Here is a 22,399-nt window from a genome sequence, read left to right on the forward strand (position 1 = left end):
AAACCCTTTATCTGGTCTTCCCCAAACAACAACATCTCCAACATCTCTTCAGAACAAGATCCCAGCCAAAAATTCAACACTTAACATTAATTCAGTGTTATTCAGATTTACCAGTTTTACATGCACTCGTGTGTGTGTGTGTGTGTTCAGTTCCAAGCAATGTTATCACGTTAGATTCATGTGACGACAGTCACAATATAGAACAACTCCATCACCAGGACCCCTCAGTCCTACTCTTTGTAGCCACAGCCACCTCCTTTCCTACTCCTCATTTCTCCTCCCCTCCACACAATCCCTAACACCTGAAAACTACTAAAGTGTTCTGCCTGTTATTTTGTCATTTCAAAAATATTATATAAATGGAGCATAAGGCATGTGATCTTTTGGGACTGGCCTTTTTCACCAAGTGCAAATCTCTAGAGACTCACCCCGGTTGTGTGTGTATCAGCACTCTTTCCTTTTTATCACTGGATGCACCACAGCTGCTTAACCAGTAACCCGTTCAAGAGCATCTGGGGTTGTTTCAGTTTGGGGCTATTACTGATACAGCTGCTATGAACACCTGAATACAGATTGAGTGAATACATGAACATAATTTCTCTTAGATAAATGTCCAACACAACTGCTGGATTGTATGCTAATTGCATGTTCAGTTTTATAAGACATCGCAAACTATTTTTTCAGGTTGAATACCATTTTACATTCCCACCAATAATACATGAGTGACCCAGTTTCTCTGCATCTCAGCAGCACTTGGGGTTTCACTTTTATTTTAGCCATGTTGGTAGAAGTATAATGGTATCTCGTTGCAGTTTAATTTGCTTTTCACTGACGACTAATGCTGTTAAACGACCTTTCATGTCTGACCTACCACCTGTTTAACCTCTCTGATGACATTTGTGTATCTCTTCTGCCCATTCTCTAACTGGTTCATTCAGGGTTTTTTTTCCTTAATATATATTTTTTTATTGACGTATAGTCAGTGTCTCAGGTGCACAGCAAGGTGATTCAGTTACACATAAACACACATTATTCTTCAGATTATTTTCCATCACAGCTTATTACAAGATACTGACTATAGTTCCTTGTGCTATACAGTAAACCTCTGTTGCTTGTGGCATGTCTATTTTTCAATTAGAAATCTAGCATTCTATTTACACGAAGTCAAACAAGTGGAGTCAAAATGTCACAAATTTTTTTCAGTTAGGCAAAATTTATAAGTTTTCTAAAAAGTATATATTATACATACTATTTATATATATGTAGACAAAAGCTTTTCTACTATGCTCAATAAAGGCTTGAGAAAGAACATCAAAAAAAAAGAGAGAGATGGAGAAATTGGAAAACATAAACTAAATGAAATGCCAGCACTGAATAAGAAATAGAAAAGTGAAACAAACTAAGTGAAATTAAAGATCATTATACAGTCCAGTTGTTTTGAAACATGGTTGCTTATTAGGAACATATCTGGAACTCTGGAGAAAAAAAGCAATACCTGGGCATTTGTATTTTTCAAAAAATTCCAAGATAATTCTAATATGTATCTGGATTTTAAAAAGCGATTACAGGTTTTTCTATTAAATAGTAGTTTTGGTGATTTTTTTTTTAACCACCAAATTTTGAGAGTTCCTTATATATTTGATAAAGACTTATCCTTTGTCAGACATGTGACTTGCATGTTACTTTTTCCCAGCTTGTAGCTTGTGTTTTCATATCGTTTACATGGTTTTCACAGCGCAAGAGTTCCTGCTTTTTGGGGAAAGCAGATGAAGTCTTCCTTCTTCTAGGGGAGATTGCATAAAATTGGTGTCAGTTCCTCTCTAAATGTCCAGTAAATTTTTCCAGTAAATGTTGTCTGTGCCTGGAGAATTCTTTTTCAGGAGCTCAGAACTTACAAAATAGATTTCTTTAATCACTATTTCATCTTAGTTGTTCTGCATATCACAATATTCCCAGGCGACATAAAAATCTACTGGTATCAACATTTTACCACTTATAATTTTGGGTTCAATCACCAAATATGATTTCGAAATCTCCTGGGAAAAGAAAGGCCCAAATTCCTGCTCTTTCTGTTGTTCCTTTTCCCTTCCTGATGCCCCCTCCAATATGCCTTGTATCACTTTCCTTCTGTTTGAAGAACTTCATTTAGCCAGTCTTGAATAGGAGGTATGCTAATGGAAACTTCCTCTATAGTCTTCCATGATCTGGGAATGTTTTTATCTCCCCCATCATTCCTAAAAAATACTTTTAACCAAGTATCCACAGTTGACAGGTCTTTAAGCACTTGAAAAATAATTTGCCACTTCCGTCTGGTCTTCATGGTTTCAGATAAGAAATACATTGTCATTCACATTAGTGTTCCCTGTAGGTAATATGCTGTTCATCTTTAGCCAATTTCAACTTTTTTTGTCTTTAGTTTTCAATAATTTAACTATGAGTTTTAGCATGGATTTCTTTGGGTTTATCCTGTTTGAGGTTAGCTTAGCTTCTCGGACCTGAAGGTTTGTCTTTCACAAAACTTGGACATTCTCAGCAATTATTTCTTCCAATATTCCTTCAGCCTTACTTCTCTCCTTTCGTTTGGGACTCTGATGGTCACAAATGTTCTGTATCGTATTACGGTCCCACAGGTCCCTGAGGCACTTTTCACTTTCTGTTTCATGGTGGGTGACTTGCATTGTTCTATTTCCAGGTCCACTGACTCTATCCTGTCATCTCCACTCAACAAGATTAACCCCTCCATCACGACTTTGTTCTACTGCTGCACCTTTCAGTTATCTAATTTCATTCTGTCCTTTTTTCTTAATTTCTGTTTCACTGCTGATATTTTCTATTTCCTTTTGTTTTAGGATAATTTGTAATTGATTAGTGAAGCATTTTTCTGATGACTCTTCCAAAATCCATGCCAAATACTACTGACATATGAATTATATCAGCACTTGTCAGTTAAGTGGTTTTTTCTCACTCAAGTTGTGATTTTCGTAGTTCTTGGTATGACAAGTGGTCTTTTTCTAACTATATTCTGGGCGTAGTGTCTATTATGTTAGGAGATTCTGGGTCCTATTTAAAGTCTTTTATTTTAGCAAGCAGTTACCCTTTAGGGATTTAGCATATAACTCTTAGCCTACTTCTGTGAACTGTGGGTCAAGCAGCAGGTTTACATTCAGAGTGTTTGTGGTATTACTTTCGTCAGCATGGTTTGTCTGCAGTTGCTGGGGCCCCTGCTTCTGCTACCTGAGGGAATGGAAGTGGCTCTTGAGGTTGGACCACCACCTCCTGTAGAAGTAGGATAAGGTAGTTTCCCCTCCCCTTGCTCCCTAGCTGACCCAGTCTCTGTGGGCGGGGCTAGAGAATTGCGTGCAGAGATCAAAAGAGGCTTTCTGGAGTAGGAAGCTTGCTGGGGCCAAGCCTCTTCCTGTTCTGCCTTCTTGCCCCGATGCCTCTGAGTTACAGATGAGAGCCTCAGAATCACAGGGACAAAGCAGCTTCCTCCACCAGGCCTCATTTCTTTTTTAATAAGACTGACAACCAGACAATTAACCTAGATGTCCATCAGCAGACGAATGGATAAGAAAGCTGTGGTACATATACATGATGGAATATCACTCAGCCTTTAAAAAGAATTCATTTGAATCAGTTCTAATGAGGTGGATGAAACTGGAGCCTATTATACACAGTGAAGTAAGCCAGAAAGAAAAACACCCATATACTATATTAATGCATATATATGTAATTTAGAAAGATGGTAACAATAACCCTGTATGTGAGACAGCAAAAGAGACACAGATGTACAGAACAGTCTTGTGGACTCTGTGGGAGAGGGCAAGGGTGGGATGACTTGGGAGAATGACATTGGAACATGTATATTATCATATGTGAAATGAATCGCCAGTCCAGGTTCAAAGTATGATACAGGGAGCTCGGGGCTGGTGCACTGGGAAGACCCAGAGGGATGGGGTGGGGAGGGAGGTGGGAGGGGGGTTCAGGATGGGGAACACATGTACACCCATGGCGGATTCATGTCAATGTATGGCAAAACCACTACAATGTTGTAAAGTAACTAACCTCCAATTAAAATAAACAAATTTATATTAAAAATAGTAAATAGTATCTGAAGTAATGCACAATTAATTATTAAAAGATTAACTTACTGCTTTTCCCCCTAACTTAATTAGAATAAACATCAATACATTTTAGAACAGTTTTTCAGCAAATACTGATATGAAGAATTTGCCACCTGACTTGCCTAGTGCCAGTAAACAGAAAAATCAATTAACACAAAGGCTTTTGCCAAGTATTTCAACAGAGATGCCATTTAGCCACCAAGAACACCATTCAAACATTGTGTTAGTCTGAACAATAAATTAATGAGTTCTCAGAACTTCAATTTCTTCCTCTGTTAAATGAGACGATGTTTACACTTTACAAGAACATGTATTTCATGCCTTTGAGGAGGAAGATAATATGATGGAATGAGGGGGAAAACTTTCTGTAATATTCTACAAAATTCTGCTTCATACGTAGAAAATATTATAGCTAAATATCGCAAAAAGTGTAACTAACATTTACTAATTTGGGGGGAGATTAAGATATGTTCTTATTTTATACTCTGAAATGCCCTGGGATTTTTTAACCTAAAAAAAGTGGAATCTGGGTAACAAGGTCCTATTGTATAGCACAGGAAACGGTATTCAATAACCTGTGATAAACCATAATGGAAAAGAATATGAAAAATAATGTGTGTGTATATATATATCTAAATTACTTTGCTGAGCAGCAGAAATTAACACACCATTGTAAACTAACTGCATTTAAACAAATATTTTAAAAAAGAGAAAAAAATATATATTTGCTGACACAGTAGATACTTAAAAAAATGGCAGTCACTGTTTATAATAGCAAAACAATATCCATCCTACGGGGTTAAATTTTTTTAATTTCTTAATACAGCCTGATCTGTTTTGTGTTAGGCTTGGGCTTGCCTGGCCCTCCGTTATTTTACATCCTTTGCCATGTGAATGTGTAGTGCTGTCTCTAATTTCTCTTTTTCTCTAAGAAACTACATACCAGGCCAATCTCTCCACGGCCACCTACACTTACATGAAATCAATTTAGAAAGAACACCACACCCAGTCTCAACAGAAAGGCCTCCGTGCGGAGACGGGGAGGGCCATTTGCATTGCTTTGCTTTCGTGACAGAGAGGGAACTGCAGACCTCATATGTACACGCATAAGGGGCCCTAAAATACCTCTTTTTAAAAAATTGTCTTCACACCAATGGACTGAAGTATGTATAAACACAGAGACATTTATAATGCTGACAGAACTGTTCTGCCAACAAAATAAATAAAATCTACAAAAACACTGACATCAATAATGGTAACTGGATGGGACTTACGTGCTAGTCACTGAACGTGAAGCTCTCCTTGTGAACATGGAACTGTCTGCTGGGGAACACAGCTCTCCGAGAGCCGGGCATGCCTTTGGCAAGAAGGCAGAGAAGAAGATGGGAGAGCTCCATCGTTCCCTTCACCCATAACAGCACAGAGTCTGGGTGGGAACACCTCAGTGAGCTCACACCTGCCTATCCCCACTGATGTGAACAGAAGATTTAACACCAAGATTTATCAGAAGATTTAACGTCAGTGTCACGGTCATCATGTGAAAAAAAAACAGCCTTCTACTGGAGGAGTTGTGGGGTGTTTTTTGAGGGTGGAGACAGTTTAATAGCCTGGATTCACAGGCTTCACACCTACCCTTGCACAGATAGCAGCTGACAGGCCAACAACAGAACTGATGGCCAGAATCACAAGGGTGAGCTTCCAACCTTCTGTAAATCCTACTATAAAACCGGTGAAGAATGTTGACATTGCCTGAAAGAACATTCCAATTTTGTCACCAATTCCTTCATTAATGTTGGAGACGTCACTGAAAGAAGAGTGTTAGAAATAAACATCAGGATTATGAACACCAGAACTTTCCTCCTGAATCTAGCTGAGTGTGTGTGTGTGTGTGTGTGTGTGTGTTTCAGTGCGGGGTAAGTCAGTTTACACCCAGGATTTTGCTCGGGAACGTCCCAGGCAAGCACCATGTCGCCGCCCTAAGCTCACTCCCACAGGATGTCTCGGGTCTGGCACGTCCAGCCCCTCATTCACTGCTGGTCATGCGGGACCTCTTCATGCCCTGCCAGGGTTCTGGGAACGAAAAGGCGCATGAGGCACGATCAAGACTCAGAAGGAATTTAGCTTCAGAATTACTTCTGAGGGATGGGCACTACCTCCAGGGATTACCTCCTGACAGATTTTATGACCTCGTTTCTATTTTAAAAGAATAAGAAGCACACGTCAGAGTTCAACACATGCCCAGCTACATACTCTGTGAGCCGGGTGTTAAGCTCTCCAACATCATGCATGTCAAACAAGCCTATCTCCTGTCGCATGATGGCATGAAAAAACTGTTTTCTGATTCTGTGTACTTGTCTTCCAGCGGCCAGACACCAGAACGAGACCTGGATGTAAGCAGCAATAAGCACGCCAGCGCCAATTCCAGAGTAATAGTAGGCGTACCTGGAAAACGACAAGACAGCTGCACACGCGCCACTTTCCCATCAACGCACCTGTGCCCAGCAGACCACGCACCCTGCCTTTTCAGTCATCTGGCAATCCTGCCCTCCTTCAAAGCAGAGCTGATGGAGAGCATCCAACCACGGCCACCCTGGTAGAATGTCATGGTGAAGGCTGTGCTTTCTGTTTGGGCTCAAATCCCAGTTCTTAACTGCTATACAGGCTGACTCCACCTTTCAAAGTCCCAGTTTTCTAACTGGAAAAATGGAGATAAGAACTGTAACACAGTGGGACTTCCCTGGCGGTCCAGCAGTTAAGACTCCATGCTTCCATTACCAAGGGCATGGGTTCAATCCCTGATTGGGGAACTAAGATCCCGTATGCCTCGTAACATGGCCAAGAAAAAGAACTGTAACACAGTAACATATAAAAACACTTGCATCTGTGCCTGGCACACAATTAGCATGTGGAGAATGCCAGTTCTTGTGAAAGACGTGAGTTGTGCCTAAAAGCATCACAGCATTAGGTAAGGTCTACCAGTGTCATCCTGCATACCTGGATTACCCCTGTACCAGATGATGGACACTTGGGATGGTTTCTGCACACTGGGGAATGGAAAGAAGTGACAGAACTTGCCAGAAAGTGAAACCAAGAGACGGAAATGGTCACCTGACCTTTTGGGTTATTAATCTGCCAAGAGACAACTGAGAATAAAAAATGTTTTTATACCGTCTGCCCAATTGGCCATCATGAGTTATCCTGAAATGCTTAATGAATCAAGTAGCAGGCCCTCCAGTTTAAATTGTAACAATAAAAGAACATGTGCATCTTCTAAAACCAGACCCTTGATCAACTAGAAATACCAAATTTGTATTTCCTTATCTGAGTCTTCATACAGAAAAAAGCGAACAACTCGTGTGCTTCACTAAGCAATTACTTTTCAGGTAAAAACAAACATTCAAAAATGAAATACAGGATTCCAATAGTCCCACTTTCAAAAGTTCACAACTTGCCACCCTCAAAGAAAAAACTTGTATGAATCATGCAGAAACTATAAAAATGGTGATGTAACAACCAGATAGTTGCTGATATCAATGCTCACAGCCTGATGTAAATGTATCTTCCCCAAGTTATATTTGGTAATGTACAATGTATTTATAAGGGAAGACAGAATTAGAATACTAAATTTTAGTTAATAGATAACTCAATATTTATTATCCAAGTGTTAATGATACAGCAAGAGATAGCTAAAAACAAGTTCCTCATTAACAAGTGGAACATGTGCTTTGAAAATGAGCTAATGTATTGTAAGCCACCAGTCTATGTTTACTCAGAAAGAAATACCTGTATTTAAGCATTTATAAGATGATTACGGGCTTCCCGGGCGGTTCAAATGGTAAAGAAACCACCTGCTATGCAGGAAGCCTAGGTTCGATCCCTGGGTTGGGAAGATTCCCTGGAGAAGGTAACAACTATCCACTCCAGTGTTCTGGCCTGGAGAATTCCACGGACAGAGGAGCCTGGCAGGTTACAGTCCATGGGATCACAAAGAGTTGGACATGACTGATAAACTTTCACTTTCAAGATGATTATAAGGCGCTGTTTTTCATCAATATGAAAAAAGTGCCTCTCCATAAGAGTATCTGGAGGTGTTTGCGTCTCAACTTTCAAAATATGGTCAAATTTGTCTGTTTTCTTCAAACCTACGAAAGTACTTACAGGATAATGTGAAATCATTTTCTTCTGAATCACCAACTCATGCCTTTAGACATGTTTTATAAGCTGTTCTGAGAGCAAACTTCAAGGTAAGTAAATCACTAATGAAAGCTTCCAAAGCAGTTTAAGGTTAAAAGGACTATATTTATTCTGGAATGTCTTGTTTCATTGTTCAGAATAAGATGCTATATTTTAAAAAATCCTGTTAACTGATCTCATTATATCATAACTAAAGCTATCCAAGAAGCAAACTAATAATACAAAGCCAATGCAAATAATGTGATTCTTAACTGCATTTTAAATAAGCTCACTTTGAACCCCTCTAATTTCCCTGCAGATGATATTCTATATTTACCAATGCATACATCAATCTGATCCAGGCTTAACCTTCACTTTAGAGTGTCTTAGGCAGCAAATTCTTTTCTTGAAGAAAAAGACCTATACTATATCCTTCTAAAAAACTAACAATGATGGTGCTCCCCTCAAAACTTTGAATCTTTATCATAATAGTGCAAAATTTTAAACTGTATCACAATTGGATTAAGACAGAAAGGCTTAGCAATAGTAGAAAAATGTCTACTTACGTGGTCATGTCCTTCTCCAGCTTCTTGCCATAATCTGTTTTGTCTATAGTACCTAGTTCACCACAAAACAAACATACACTGTTATGTCTCTTTATTTTCCATTAAAAAAATGCACATAAATAGAATGTCCTCCACAGTCAAGTATTAATAATCTGCTTTCCAATGCAGGGGACATGGGTTCAATCCCTGGTCAAGGAACTAAGATCCCATATGCTGTGCATGACAACTAAGCCCTCATGCCCTGGAGCATGCATGCCACAACTGGAGAAGCCCATGCGCCCCAACAGGAAAAGCCCACGTACCCCCCAAAAAATCCCACATGCCGCAACTAAGACCAGACACAGACAAATGAGGAACTTTCAAAAAGATAAGCATGTAAAAATGAATCAAACTTGTGTCACTTAACAACTTACACAAAAATAGGTCAAACTAATTTAACTGCAATTATCTATAAGCATCAGGGCATCTGTGCAAATCCTTTACTACTGGCTATGTGCAACCACACACACACTAAATTCAGTGAAGCTTATTTGTAAGAAGAAAGCTGCACTGATTAAGGAGTCTGTCAGCAGAGATACTAGTGTCCCTGGATTAAAATGTTTTATGAAATACCATTCCAAGATGACATGGAGAAAAATCTTTTCTGTGGGCTTTGTCCTGATAAATATCAGTGCAGACTTGACCCTAAACCATTTAGTATTTCAAACTGAACACCACATTTCTTCAGTTTTTATTTTAAAAATTTAAGATACAAAGAATGTAATAAACACCAGTGAGCTCATTATGCAGTATTAGCAAATGTTAACATTTTAGGACAAGGTACATTAAAACTCTAACACCTCGCTCTCCACACACACACACACACACACACACACACATATGCATGCACTAGCCACTGTTCATATTCTGGTGTGAATTTTTCTTCAGATTTTATTTTCTATATGCAAGTATACACATACATCAATACACACACATGCTTATTTTAAAGGACAGAATCACAGTCCACATTCAGTGGCCAACTTTCCATGTCCGTGTGTGGGTATACGGGGCCTCCCCGGTGGCTTAGTTAGTAATGAATATGTCTGCAATGTGGGAGACATGGGTTTGATCCCTGGGTTGGGAAGAGCCCCTGGAGAAGGGAACGGCTACCCACTCCAGTATTCTGGTCTGGAGAATTCCATGGAAAGAGGAGACGGGCAGGCTATATCCCATGGGGTTGCAAAGAGTCAGACACGACTGAGTGACTTTCACATGTGTGCATATATGTGTATCTTTGTTTTTTCAAAGTTGCATCTATTTCAGTTGCTTCCAGTCTTACTGTTACATGCAATGCTGCATTAAACATACCTGTCCACATATATTATATATGGTGAATATTTCTGGAGGATACATTATCATAATCAAGATGGCTGGATCAATGTGGGGAGCACACTTTAAGTCTTGTAGTCATTCCAAAAGTTACAATGCAACATAAGAGGGCCTAGTTCAGGTGAGTGTGCTCTTGATAGGTATGGGAAAGAAGAGAAAAAGTTTTTCTGGCAAAGAGGACAACATTGCATGTGTGAAGAATGAGTAAGCTGCTTTGGCACGAGTATGGGTGTGTTGTGTGGATGGAAGGAAGTGGATACACGGTTGAAAACATCATCTAGGCTCCCTAGGTATGGTATATAAAAACTAGTACACATTATGTGAAAAAATAAAAATAAAAATAAATAAAAACTAGCAGACATTATGTGTATATGAGTGTATATATATATGCACATGTATATGTGTACATATATATACTTTTCTTCAGATTCTCCAACATACTGAGTGGAGTTCCCTGGGTTACACAGTAGATCCTTGTTGGTTTTCTATTTTACATACAGTAGTGCACACATGAGAATCCCAACCTCCTAATTAATCCCTCCCCGACAAGAAAAGTCAAATATTTAAGTGCAGCTTTTATTTTAATAAAATACTCACTTAGACCTTGACCACCTTCTCCTCTGGCTTCCAGAACCTCATTCTCCTGGTCCTCCCATCACGCCGATCCGTCTCGCGTGGTCTCATCCACAGTTCCTCACGCCCTCCCGTCCCTCCATGCTGCTGCCTCGAAGAAGGCTGCACGCACCCCCAGGGTGGGCTCTACACTCGCGCCGCTTCAGGGACCCCTGATCTGTCTGGGAGCCGCTCAAACCCTCTCCTTCCTCACAGCCAGTGTCTGCCTCAGGTCCCATCACCTCTCACATCTGCTCCAACAAGAGCCTCCTAACTGGCTTTTCTAATCCCACCAAGTCTTTATCTTGCCACCAGATCTTCTTTTTGGGAACAAAAATATAATTATACTGCCCCTGTTAATAACCTTAAACGACAGTCCACTGAATAAAGGACAAAGTCCAAGAGCCGTAACAGGCCCTATTAGTCCCTTTGCAATCTTACCACAGTAAGCCACACAATGACTTTGCAGATTTTTTTTTATCCCCATCCTTTCTCCTCATCCCAGTAGCTAGGGCACTGTGCAGTCACCATCCTGGGTTGTGGGTAGGAGGCGAGGATACCACAGCATAAAAGGAAGCAGTGCCCAAGTCTGCTTGATCATGAAGATCTGCTTGATCATCATGTTCCTGAAGCTTTTGCCCTTGGGATTGGAGAGGAAACTGGGCACAACAAAAGAAGTTGCTTCAATTTCACGAGACTAGGCTCTGTCCTTTGAGACCAAAAGCTTCTTTCCACATACCGAGATGAGATGGAGAGGAGAAGTGCTGACAGGTTTCCTCCTCTAAGCCCTTACTCATTCTCTTCTCTCTACCTGGACTGCCTTTTCCTAGTCTTTCTCCTGGAAAAGACTGGTCCTTCATGCATGAGCTCAGTATCACCTCTTCCCACGTGGCTTATCTCCAGCAGGGTGACTCACAGGGTTCCAGATTAACTGACACACGATTCACTGACTAAGCCAACTCATAGAACAGACACGCCCCAGTTCATATCCGCCTCCTCCTCCTGTTTCCACGGCTGTGAGCGCCTGGAGAACACGACTGTGTCACTTACCTTTGTGCCCTTGGCGCACGCCCTGCTGCTCTGTCTGCTGTCCCTGAGCCTGTTCCCAAGATGCTCAAAGGTTTCACAGAGCCAGCAACATGCAGACCATTGATAAGAATATTCCAACGAGCATTCTATTTTGTACATGTGTCTTGCATATTGTAGGGTTAAACAGAGATACAGCAGACCACCACCTTACTACCTGGGGTAAGGAAGGCCTTTTCTAAAACCAAGCAAGACTGCAAAGAAATCTACAACTAAACAGGCTTCTGCCTGCAATGCAGGAGACTACCTGAAGAAGACTCAGGTTCGATTCCTGGGTCAGGAAGTTCCCCTGAAGAAGGAAATGACAACCCACTCCATATTCTTGTCTGGGAAATCCCATGGAGCCTGGCGGGCTACAGTCGGTGGGGTTAGAGTTTCAAGAGTCAGACACGACTTAATGACTAAACCACCAAACAGTGTCCAGCACCACAACTAAAGACGTCATACCATTTTGGAATCACATTTAATTACATTTTTATCTGACCCAAGTATCTCAATTATTTAGTAGTTTTAACTACTGGTCACTTAATAACAGTATAAATAACAAGTATGTGACATGGACACACTTGTGATTTCCTAACTGGTAAAATCAGATTATGTTATAAAGGTGGTTTTCAAGCCATACTGCACATCACGCACTGTTCTAGATACTGTGGGAACAACCTAAAGTGAGTGCCGCTTTTTCTAATCTCACTGGATTTCTGTGCAAGTAGGAAATTCTTTCACCATCAGACCCCAAACTCCATGTGATAGGGTACCACTGCTGAAACATTAAGATAGTTAAGATAAGAACTTTTTTTCTGTTATATCTTTCTTCCCATTGGAGAAGTTGTAATAGCCTGGCAGGCTGCAGTCCATGGGGGTCGCAAAGAGTCAGACATGACTGTGTGACTGAACTGAACTGAACAAACAAGTAAATCAATAAATCAACAAGATAAGTGTAATAACTCATAAAAGGGAAATAAAGCAGTGATGCTACAGTAACTTTGGAGTGGACTAGGGAGAAACAGAAATTCTTTCTGAGAGAGAAATGAATGATAAGAAGCTGGGGCAGGTTCTACATGGCCCCTAGCCAGGAAGGAAATGAGAGCATTCGTGGAACAGTGAGAAGGTCACTGTGGGTGGGTTGTACTCAGAAAGCAATAAGACTGACGAGGCAGGAGGGAGCCAGATCAGGTGGGCCAGGTAGGCGAATGGAAGAGGTATTTACTCCAGGCTATGGAAAACCATCGAGGACAGATGTGACCTGCCATATGTTTGTAAAAGCTCACTCTTAGGGACTTCCCTGGTGGTGCAGTGGCTAGGACTCAGCAATCCCAATGTAGGAAGCCTGGGTTCAATCCCCGGCCAAGGAACTAGTTCTCACATGCAGCAAATAAGAGTTAGCATGCTGCAACTAAAATCCAGAACAGCCAAACAAAAATTTTTTAAAGCTCATCCTGAGAGTGTGTGGAGAACTGGATACTAGTGGGTGGGGGTGAGTGGAAGCACAGAGAGGAACTGGGAAGAAAAAGGATGAGTCGGCACAGGCTGCAGCCGGGACACATGTGGTGGCAACATGTGCAGCGACTTCAGTACTGCTGCCAGGCGGTCGGAGAGACAATTAGCAGAGATCCTCCCCTCCACCACTTTTAGCCAAGGAAGGCTCTCTTTGAGCTGTTTTCCCCGGGCAGCGTCTATGACAGACATCATTCACACAGGAGGATTCTCTGATTAAAGACAGGAGTAAACCACTGCCTTCAACGGCCTGTCAGCTCCGTTCTAGCTCAAGAACGCTATGACTCAATTTTTCCCGTCATCTTGTGCAGGAAGCTCCATCAGACACAACCAAGAGGAACTTGGACCTTCTGCTTAGATGATCACTCCCCTCTGGCACTTGCCTGCCACTCAGGGAGGCCGGGCTCCTCGCAGGTGACCGAAGTGACTCTGGGAGCCACAGTCCCTCCCGGCCTGAAGAGCGGTACCTCGGGGCTGCCCTGCCTGATACACTAATATGTAAGTCCACAGGATGGCTTCTCAGGGAGAGAAAAGACCAAATGAAAAGTTGGGTTTGAAGCTTTTGCTTCAATTTTAGGCAGAATTTGAAACCACCAATAGAGTGGGGGAAATACCAGAATAAAAGGCAGGATTCCTGGCCCAGGAATTCAGCAACGCCCACTAGCAAGCAATTCCATTCTGGCCATGTTGGTTCAACTTCCTGAGCACTGGTTTCTACATCTATCAAATTATGGGTTTGGGCCAGATGATTCTCTAGGCTCTTTTTCACCTATAAAATTCTATGATTTAAAAAAAAAAATTCTGTGATTTGGTCTCTCATTTATTCATCTCACTTCTTAAGCACAGAGTGGGTCAGGTATTACCTATTTTCATTTTTTGCTGCTTTTTATAATATATTATAGAGTTTACATTGTAACTAACCTACTTTAAAAAAAAGCATCTCCCCCACAGTAACAAAAAAAAACCCTGACTATTCTACAATACTACTACTATTCTTTCTTCACTTTCAGTCTGAATTTGGCAATAAGGAGTTCATGATCCAAGCCACAGTCAGTTCCTGGTCTTGTTTTTGCTGACTGTATAGAGCTTCTACATCTTTGGCTGCAAAATTCAGAATTATTGCCAAATTCAGACTGAAAGTGAAGAGTGGAGAAAACCACTAGACCATTCAGGTATGACCTAAATCAAATCCCTTATGACTATACAGTAGAAGTGAGAAATAGATTTAAGGGACTAGATCTGATAGAGTGCCTGATGAACTATGGATGGAGGTTCGTGACATTGTACAGGAGACAGGAATCAAGACTATTCCCAAGAAAAAGAAATGCAAAAAAGCAAAATGGCTGTCTGAGGAGGCCTTACAAATAGTTGTGAAAAGAAAGGAAGTGAAAAGCAAAGGAAAGATATACCCATTTGAATGCAGAGTTCTAAAGAATAGCAAGGAGATATAAGAAAGCCTTCCTCAGTGATCAATGCAAAGAAATAGAGGAAAACAATAGAATGGGAAAGACTAGAGATCTCTTCAAGAAAATCAGAGATACCAAGGGAAAATTTCAAGCAAAGATGGACTTGATAAAGGACAGAAATGGTATGGGCCTAACAGAAGCAGAAGATACTAAGAAGAGGTGGCAAGAATACACAGAAGAACTGTACAAAAAAGATCTTCACAACCCATATAATCACGATGGAGTGATCACTCACCTAGAGCCAGATATCCTGGAATGTGAAGTCAAATGGGCCTTAGGAATCATCGCTACAAACAAAGCTAGTGGAGGTGATGGAATACCAGTTGAGCTATTTCAAATGCTGAAAGATGACGCTGTCAAAGTGCTGCACTGAATATACCAGAAAATTTGGAAAACTCAGCAGTGGCCACAGGACTGGAAAAGGTCAGTTTTCATCCCAGTTCCAAAGAAAGGCAATGCTCAAACTACCACACAACTGCACTCATCTCACATGCTAGTAAAGTAATGCTCAAAATTCTCCAAGCCAGGCTTCAGTAATATGTGAATCGTGAACTTCCAGACGTTCAAGCTGGTTTTAGAAAAGGCAGAGGAACCAGAGATCAAATTGCCAACATCCGCTGGATCACTGAAAAAGCAAGAGAGTTCCAGAAAAACATCTATGTCTGCTTTATTGACTATGACAAAGCCCTTGACTGTGTGGATCACAATAAACTGTGGAAAATTCTGAAGGACATGGGGATACTAGACCACCTGACCTGCCTCTTGAGAAACCTGTATGCAGGTCAGGAAGCAACAGTTAGAACTGGACATGGAACAACAGACTGGTTCCAAATAGGGAAAGGAGTACGTCAAGGCTGTATATTGTCACCCTGCTTATATAACTTCTATGCAGAGTACATCATGAGAAATGCTGGGCTGGAGGAAGCACACGCTGGAATCAAGATTGCTGGGAGAAATATCAATAACCTCAGATATGCAGATGACACCACGCTTATGGCAGAAAGTGAAGGAGAATTAAAGAACCTCTTGATGAAAGTGAAAGCGGAGAGTGAAAAAGTTGGCTTAAAGTTCAACATTCAGAACACTAAGATCACGGCATCTGGTCCCATCACTTCATGGCAAATAGATGGGGAAACAGTGGTTGACTTTAATTTTCTGGGCTCCAAAAGCACTGCAGATGGTGATTGCAGCCATGAAATTAGAAGACACTTATTCCTTGGAAGGAAAGTTATGACCAACCTAGATAGCATATTAAAAAGCAGAGACATTACTTTGCCAACAAAGGTCCGTCTGGTCAAGGCTATGGTTTTTCCATTGGTCATGTATGGATGTGAGAGTTCGACCATAAAGAAAGCTGAGAGCTGAAGAATTGATGCTTCTGAACTGTGGTGTTAGAGAAGACTCTTGAGAGTCCCTTGGACTGCAAGGAGATCCAACCAATCCATCCTAAAGAAGATCAGTCCTGGGTGTTCATTGGAAGGACTGATGCTGAAGCTGAAACTCTAATGCTTTGGCCACCTGATTGGAAGGTCTGACTCATTGGAAAAGACCCTGATGCTGGGAAAGACAGAGGGCAGGAGGAGAACCGGACGACAGAGGATGAGATGGTTGGATGGCATCACCGACTCAATGGACATGGGTTTGCGTGAACTCCGGGAGTTGGTGATGGACAGGGAGGACTGGCATGCTGCGGTTCATGGCGTCGCAAAAAGTTGGACATGACTGAGCAACTGAACTCAACTGAACTGCTATTCTAGAAAAATTAGACATATTTTAAGCTTTTACTCAAACTTAAAAAATAAACTGCCACACTAAACAATATACTACAAAATATTTTGCCATTATTTGGTATTTGATTTTCTAGAAATTTATCTCCAAGAATTTTTCCAATGAAATAGTTGGGAGCAGAGGAAATCCTTGAGCAAATTTAAAAAAAACAACCATCATGGAAATTTTTACAAAGTACTTAGAACTGAAATCAGCTATCATTCTAGTCGGAAGCTAGTCGGAAGCCATCATACTGGCCTTGAGGACACTGACCGCAGTGTTTTCTATATTTTCAACACCAAGGACACACACTCAAGATCTGCATATTCCTTATATGTTCATAGTTTAAGCAGAATATAGATATTATTTTGATTACTGGCATTTCACAAATAGTTTTCATGTTCCTCATATGAGTTTTAGTGAGGTAACAGTAGAAATGGTAAAAGATAAATAGAAACGTAAGTTATTTCTACTTTTTTTTCTTTTTCCCTGAATTATTAACTTGTATTAGAAGTTGAGTGCCTCCTTTTCTCCCTTCCTCAGCCCACAGTCTGGTAACCGGAGACTAAACAGAACCAACCAAGACATAGTTATGGAGAAAAAGAAAAGTCACCATGTACCATCAACTGAACCACCAGAGACAAATAATCAAGAGTTCATGTTAAGGGCACCTCTGGGTGACAGTCACATCATGAGACATGGCAGATCTCGCCCACTACTTTCATTTCTGGATTAACATGTAATCCTCAGTGTCTTCCTTTCTGGGTCTCCATCTGTCTACCTGATTCCTTGGACTTGGTGCTGCTCTGCATGGGTTCAAATGGTGAGTAACTCTATAACCTCAGTCAATTAAATATATTCAACCCTCTGAGCCCTGGTATCATCATCTGTAATGTATAGATAATAACAATATCAACCTCATGCCCATGGAGAAACAAAGGTGTTAATACACATAAAGCACTAAGAAGAGTGCCCAGAATATATTAAATGCTCAATAAATCTTAGCCCAGGAGACTTAACATCCCTTCAACTCAAGTGATGCCAAATCTTTAGGCCTAGATTCAGTCTCTCAGCTTTAACTTCCTGGATATCGTTTTCACTTGTACCCAACCTGTCACCTTTAACACAACATGTCTAGAAATGACAGTCACCTTTATTCAGGCTCATTTTCAGGCAGTGCACAGTCTCATGAGGAAGATGAGAACTTCAGCACTGGTTCAGCTCTGGTCACACAAGTGGTCCAGAGTTTGCAAGGCCCAAGTCAACAGAGGTTTTAAAGCAAAGGCAAAATCTAACAAGATGGAGATGCAAGGGAGTAGGATAACAGGAAATCAGGTCCACACCAGAAAGATAAGTAGAGAAAGGTGTTACGAGAAGAGAAAGCTTATAAGGCGTCTCTTACAGCGGCAGAGAAGGACATGCTTGCTCAAAAGTTTTTACAACTGTCTAGTTAAAGCCTATGTTTATTGTAAAACTCCCAGACTTTCAAGAGCCTTAGCAAATCCAAGCTTCTTTAAGCAAGGAATACTTCCTGCCCAACAAGGAGGCTCTGGTACCTAGTCTGCCCCCATGAAGAGGTCATGAGGCTCTACCTGGAGGACAAGAAGAAAGGTCTAAGAGTGTCTGGGGTCTCAAAAGGCTGACTCTCCCACTAGAAGCATCAGAAAGCTCGCCTGCCCCCATCTCCAGGACCAACATCAAAACCTTTGAAATCCTTCCCATCCAGGCAAATTTCAGGACATCTGGAATTCTGAATCTGCAAACAGGTATACAACAGAATACTGACTGTCCTAGGGTAAAAATTACTGTAGAGATAAATCATAAAGACACAGAAGAAAATATGACAGGGGAGAGGCAATCAGGAGTAGTGGTGAGAGAAGAGTATTAGCTTTGTTTTTTATTTAACATTTGTTTTTAAATGTTTTCACTTGTTACACAGAACATGTCTACTGTGTGCAGGAGAGAGATACCATCTGACCACACTTGGTTATCACCTCCTCTTGGAAGCCTCCATGATTCCAAGATGGAGCCAAACACCCATCCTTTCCTTCCCAAGTATTTTGTGTATATCTGTATCAAAGCACTACTCATATCCAACTGCACTGGTTGGCTCCCTGTCCATTCCACTCATTATACCAAGTTTCCTGGGGGCTGGAAATGCTTCTTCAGGACACATATTGTGGCTGGTACATAGAGCACTCTGTCAACTTTTTAAAAAATGCACAAGAGAGTTGTGAGCTGTTTTATTTTAGGCAGAATGAGGGCTGGGAGACAGCACCTCAGATAGCTCTGAGAAACTGCTCCCAAAAAGTGGCGAGGGAAGGACAGTATATATTCAATTTTGGTAAAGGGAGAATTCATGCAATCAAGCACTTATCTTTGCAAAGGTTTTCTGCTAGTTAAGAGAAACTAATGTCACCATGAAGGAAATAAGTGCTTTTTTAGATATGAGGAGATGAAAGAACTGGGCTCCTAATATCAAATCCTGAAAACATCTATCTGAAGACCTGTTCTGCCAGTTCTCCAGAGCACAGAGTGCCTCATTTCTGATCTCCATCTTAAACTCCCCTAAAGGGAGTAGCCATAAATAGTATAATAATGTCTGTGGCTTCCATGAAAACAGCCATAGATAATATGCAAACAAGTGGGCCTGTCTGTGTTCCACTAGAACCTTATGTATAGATACTGAAATTTCAATTTCATATTATTTTATAATGTGTCACAAAATATTTTTCTTTCATTTTTTTTCCCAGTGATTTAAAAATGCAAAAATCACTCTAAGTTCACAGATGGCATAAAGAGAGGCAATAGGCCAGATATGGCCCACGGGCCATAGTTTGAGGCCCTTGCCTTCCCTGAAAGGCATGGCTAGCAGTCCGCAGTTACTAAGGAAATGCACCTGAAAAGGACGACTTCACACTGATCACAGGTGCTGAGTGACTTGCAGTATGCCTTCAACAACTATAAAAACTGAGTTAGTATCACAGAGCTCTGAAGATAAAATGAGACAGGGAGCCACATCACTGCAAGTTATGAAGGTTCACTTGCAAGGAACATGGAAGCATGAGCTTCTTGTTGATCATTATAACAAATATTAACAATTACTGAGCACTTTTTTATGAATAAACCCTCTTCTGTGAGCCTTAAGTGAGGAATCCATTTAATTCTCACAATCCTTCTATGAAGTATGTTCTACTGCTATCTAACTGTTCCAAAGATGAGGAAATTAAAGTATGAAAATAATCCCCCAATCTTCTTAACTAAAAAGTGACAGAGGTGGAGCTTCAGAGCCACGCAGTCCTACGCTCCAGAGCCTGCACTTTAACTACTGAATATAGCATCTCCTAAGAAGGTAGCAGAGACAGAGACAAAACGTCCAAATAGTTCTTTAAATTTCCCAAGATTGGAAGAGGGAGCAGAATGGGAAGGACTGGCAAGGAATGCAACATGAACTACATCCCAGGTGGAAACTCTGTGATCTGAACATCTACGAAGACGCATGCCGAGGAGGAGCAAGTCTCCACAGCTGGGCCATGTTGAGAACCTATATGTGCTACTAGGTAACTAAGTCAGGTTACTGTCCATCTCACATGTAAATATGGACCAGGTAAAGCCAAGACACCGTAATGGTTAGTACTCCTACTTAAAGAGATCGACTATTTTCTTATGAAAGTAAGGGCCAAGTAATTTTTCAGTGATTGAGATAAAATGTATGTAAATGTTAATGCAGTTTAAAAAAAAAAAAGACCAGTTGAACACACATCCCAATGTTCACAGCAGCATTATTTGCAGTTGCCCAAGATATGGAAGCAACCTAAGTGTCCACTGACAGATAAATGGATAAAGAAGATGTGGCGTATATACACATATACAATAGATTACTACTGAGCCACAAAAAAGAACAAAATCTCGGCACTAGCAGCAACATGTGTGAACTTCTATGGCATTATGCAAAGTGAAGTAAGTCAAAAATGCAGACAAATATTGTATATTATCAATTATATGTAGAACCTAAAAAAACCCCAACAAATTAGTGAACATAATAAGAGAGATGCAGACTCACAGATACAAAGAACAAACCAGCAGTCACCGGAGGAGTGGGCGAGAGTAGGGGAGGGGCAACATAGGGATTGGAAGGGAAGGTACAAAACTCCTGGGGGTAAGACAGGCTACAAGGGGTGTTCTGTACAACACAAGGACTACAGTCAGCATTTTATAATAACTGCAAATGGAAAATAACCGCTAAACATTATATAAAATAAACGCACACAAAAACATTTCAAAAAATAAAACTACAATTTGAAAAAGACCAATCCACACAGCTCAAGGTGAGTTTACTGTGGCCCATGTGAGCTCAGCTCTGCTAGCTTCAGGTAGCCATGTAATAGTCCACTCTTCCCAGACGGGGCCAACCTTCAACAGTTGTAACAGCCTGATATTTCCTGATTAACACAGCTGAGCTCAGCACTGGCCCTCCATGGAGTACATGCAGGTCACAGCGTGGTAAGTAAAACACCTCCCACAGTTAGATCAGTGTGTGTGTCTGAACTCAGTTAAAAAATGAGTAAGATCAAAATGGGTCACAGATGCACATATAAAGTCGGCTGAGCTACTGCAGAGCACTAGAAGATTCTAGCACTGTAAGGTGGTAACACAACTCCAAAGAATACTGCTAAATTACATAGCATGCATGGGAACCAATGAACACAGAAAGCCCTAAACATTTCCTTTTGGTGACTGGTATGAAAGAAAGGTACCAGTCCAAATGCAGTGCAACATCTTCTGGCCGGTCCCTTTGAAGGAGCTTACAAACACATGAGAATTTTACAGAGCTCCGACACACAGTAAGATTCTCTAGCCCAACTCGTTACCGGCATTCACATAATGTGAAGTAGTGCTGCCGCAGGGTAAAGAATGTGCTCTTCAGGATCACACACACACAAAAAAGTTCCTAGGATCCACAGACAGGTATCAGAGGATCCATAAAGACCCCCAAATGGCATGCATATCTATGTGCTTATTTCTGGGGGAAAGGATTCATAGCAATCATCAGAGACTTAAAGGTCCTGCAAAATATGTCACTAAATCCTGGAGTGCACAAACAGGCCTCTTCAAGGTTTCCATGACTTGGGTGCACATCAGGCTGTAAGTCTTTGTGCATTTTAGTTGAAATCAGCATACATTGACCAAAGGTGACTTGGGAGCTCACAGTTATGAACCAGTTTCTCCTCAATCAAGTTCAAGGATATGAAAGTGTGACACCCTAGTCCACTCACTTTCTCACTCTGCTAAGAAACCTGTTTTATTCTTTTTTGGCCATGCCATGCAGTTTAGGAGATTTTTCTAGTTCCCTGACCAAGGAGTCAACGTGGGCCCTCAGCAGAGAGTGTGGAGTTCTAACCACTAGATGGCCAGGGAACTCCCGGAACTGACTTAGGTTTCCTTTCTTGGTCAGCCAAATGTCTTGCTTCCTATTTGACTCAGAAGACAGGTTCTACAAATCCTCATGTCCAAGTATACCAACCTGTGGGCACTGACTCTCAAATACTCTGTCTTCTCACCCGTTATTATTGGTGAACTATTCATGCCTGTACTTCAAGCAAGTATTTCCTCTTAAGCATAAGTTTCCTTCCTTTCTTAAGGACAGCACTCAAACCAATCTCTCCCCTCTCCCCCAAAGCATCACTTTCTCTTCTATCTTGGATAATTTCTATTAGCATGCTAACAAGCTGTTATTCTC

At 41.0% G+C, this 22,399-nt stretch overlaps 1 protein-coding gene across 2 annotated transcripts in view; it reads right to left on the minus strand.

Moving 5' to 3' along the window:
- ABCB1 (ATP binding cassette subfamily B member 1) overlaps positions 1–22,399 on the minus strand; it is a 104,428-nt gene that overhangs the window by 61,229 nt on the left and 20,800 nt on the right. The window contains exons 5-7 of one of the 2 annotated variants that reach the window (XM_070470159.1): positions 8,864–8,915; positions 6,375–6,566; positions 5,757–5,928 (exon numbers count right to left, since the gene is read on the minus strand). In XM_070470159.1, the coding sequence (XP_070326260.1) occupies positions 5,757–5,928; positions 6,375–6,566; positions 8,864–8,915 (416 nt within the window). Of the gene's footprint in view, positions 1–428; positions 524–5,756; positions 5,929–6,374; positions 6,567–8,863; positions 8,916–22,399 lie in introns of those variants that run through there. The other variant, XM_070470156.1, reaches the window with a different exon arrangement.

The sequence above is a fragment of the Odocoileus virginianus genome, chromosome 1 (genome assembly GCF_023699985.2).
Source record: "Odocoileus virginianus isolate 20LAN1187 ecotype Illinois chromosome 1, Ovbor_1.2, whole genome shotgun sequence".
In the NCBI taxonomy this organism is placed as follows: Eukaryota; Metazoa; Chordata; class Mammalia; order Artiodactyla; family Cervidae; genus Odocoileus; species Odocoileus virginianus.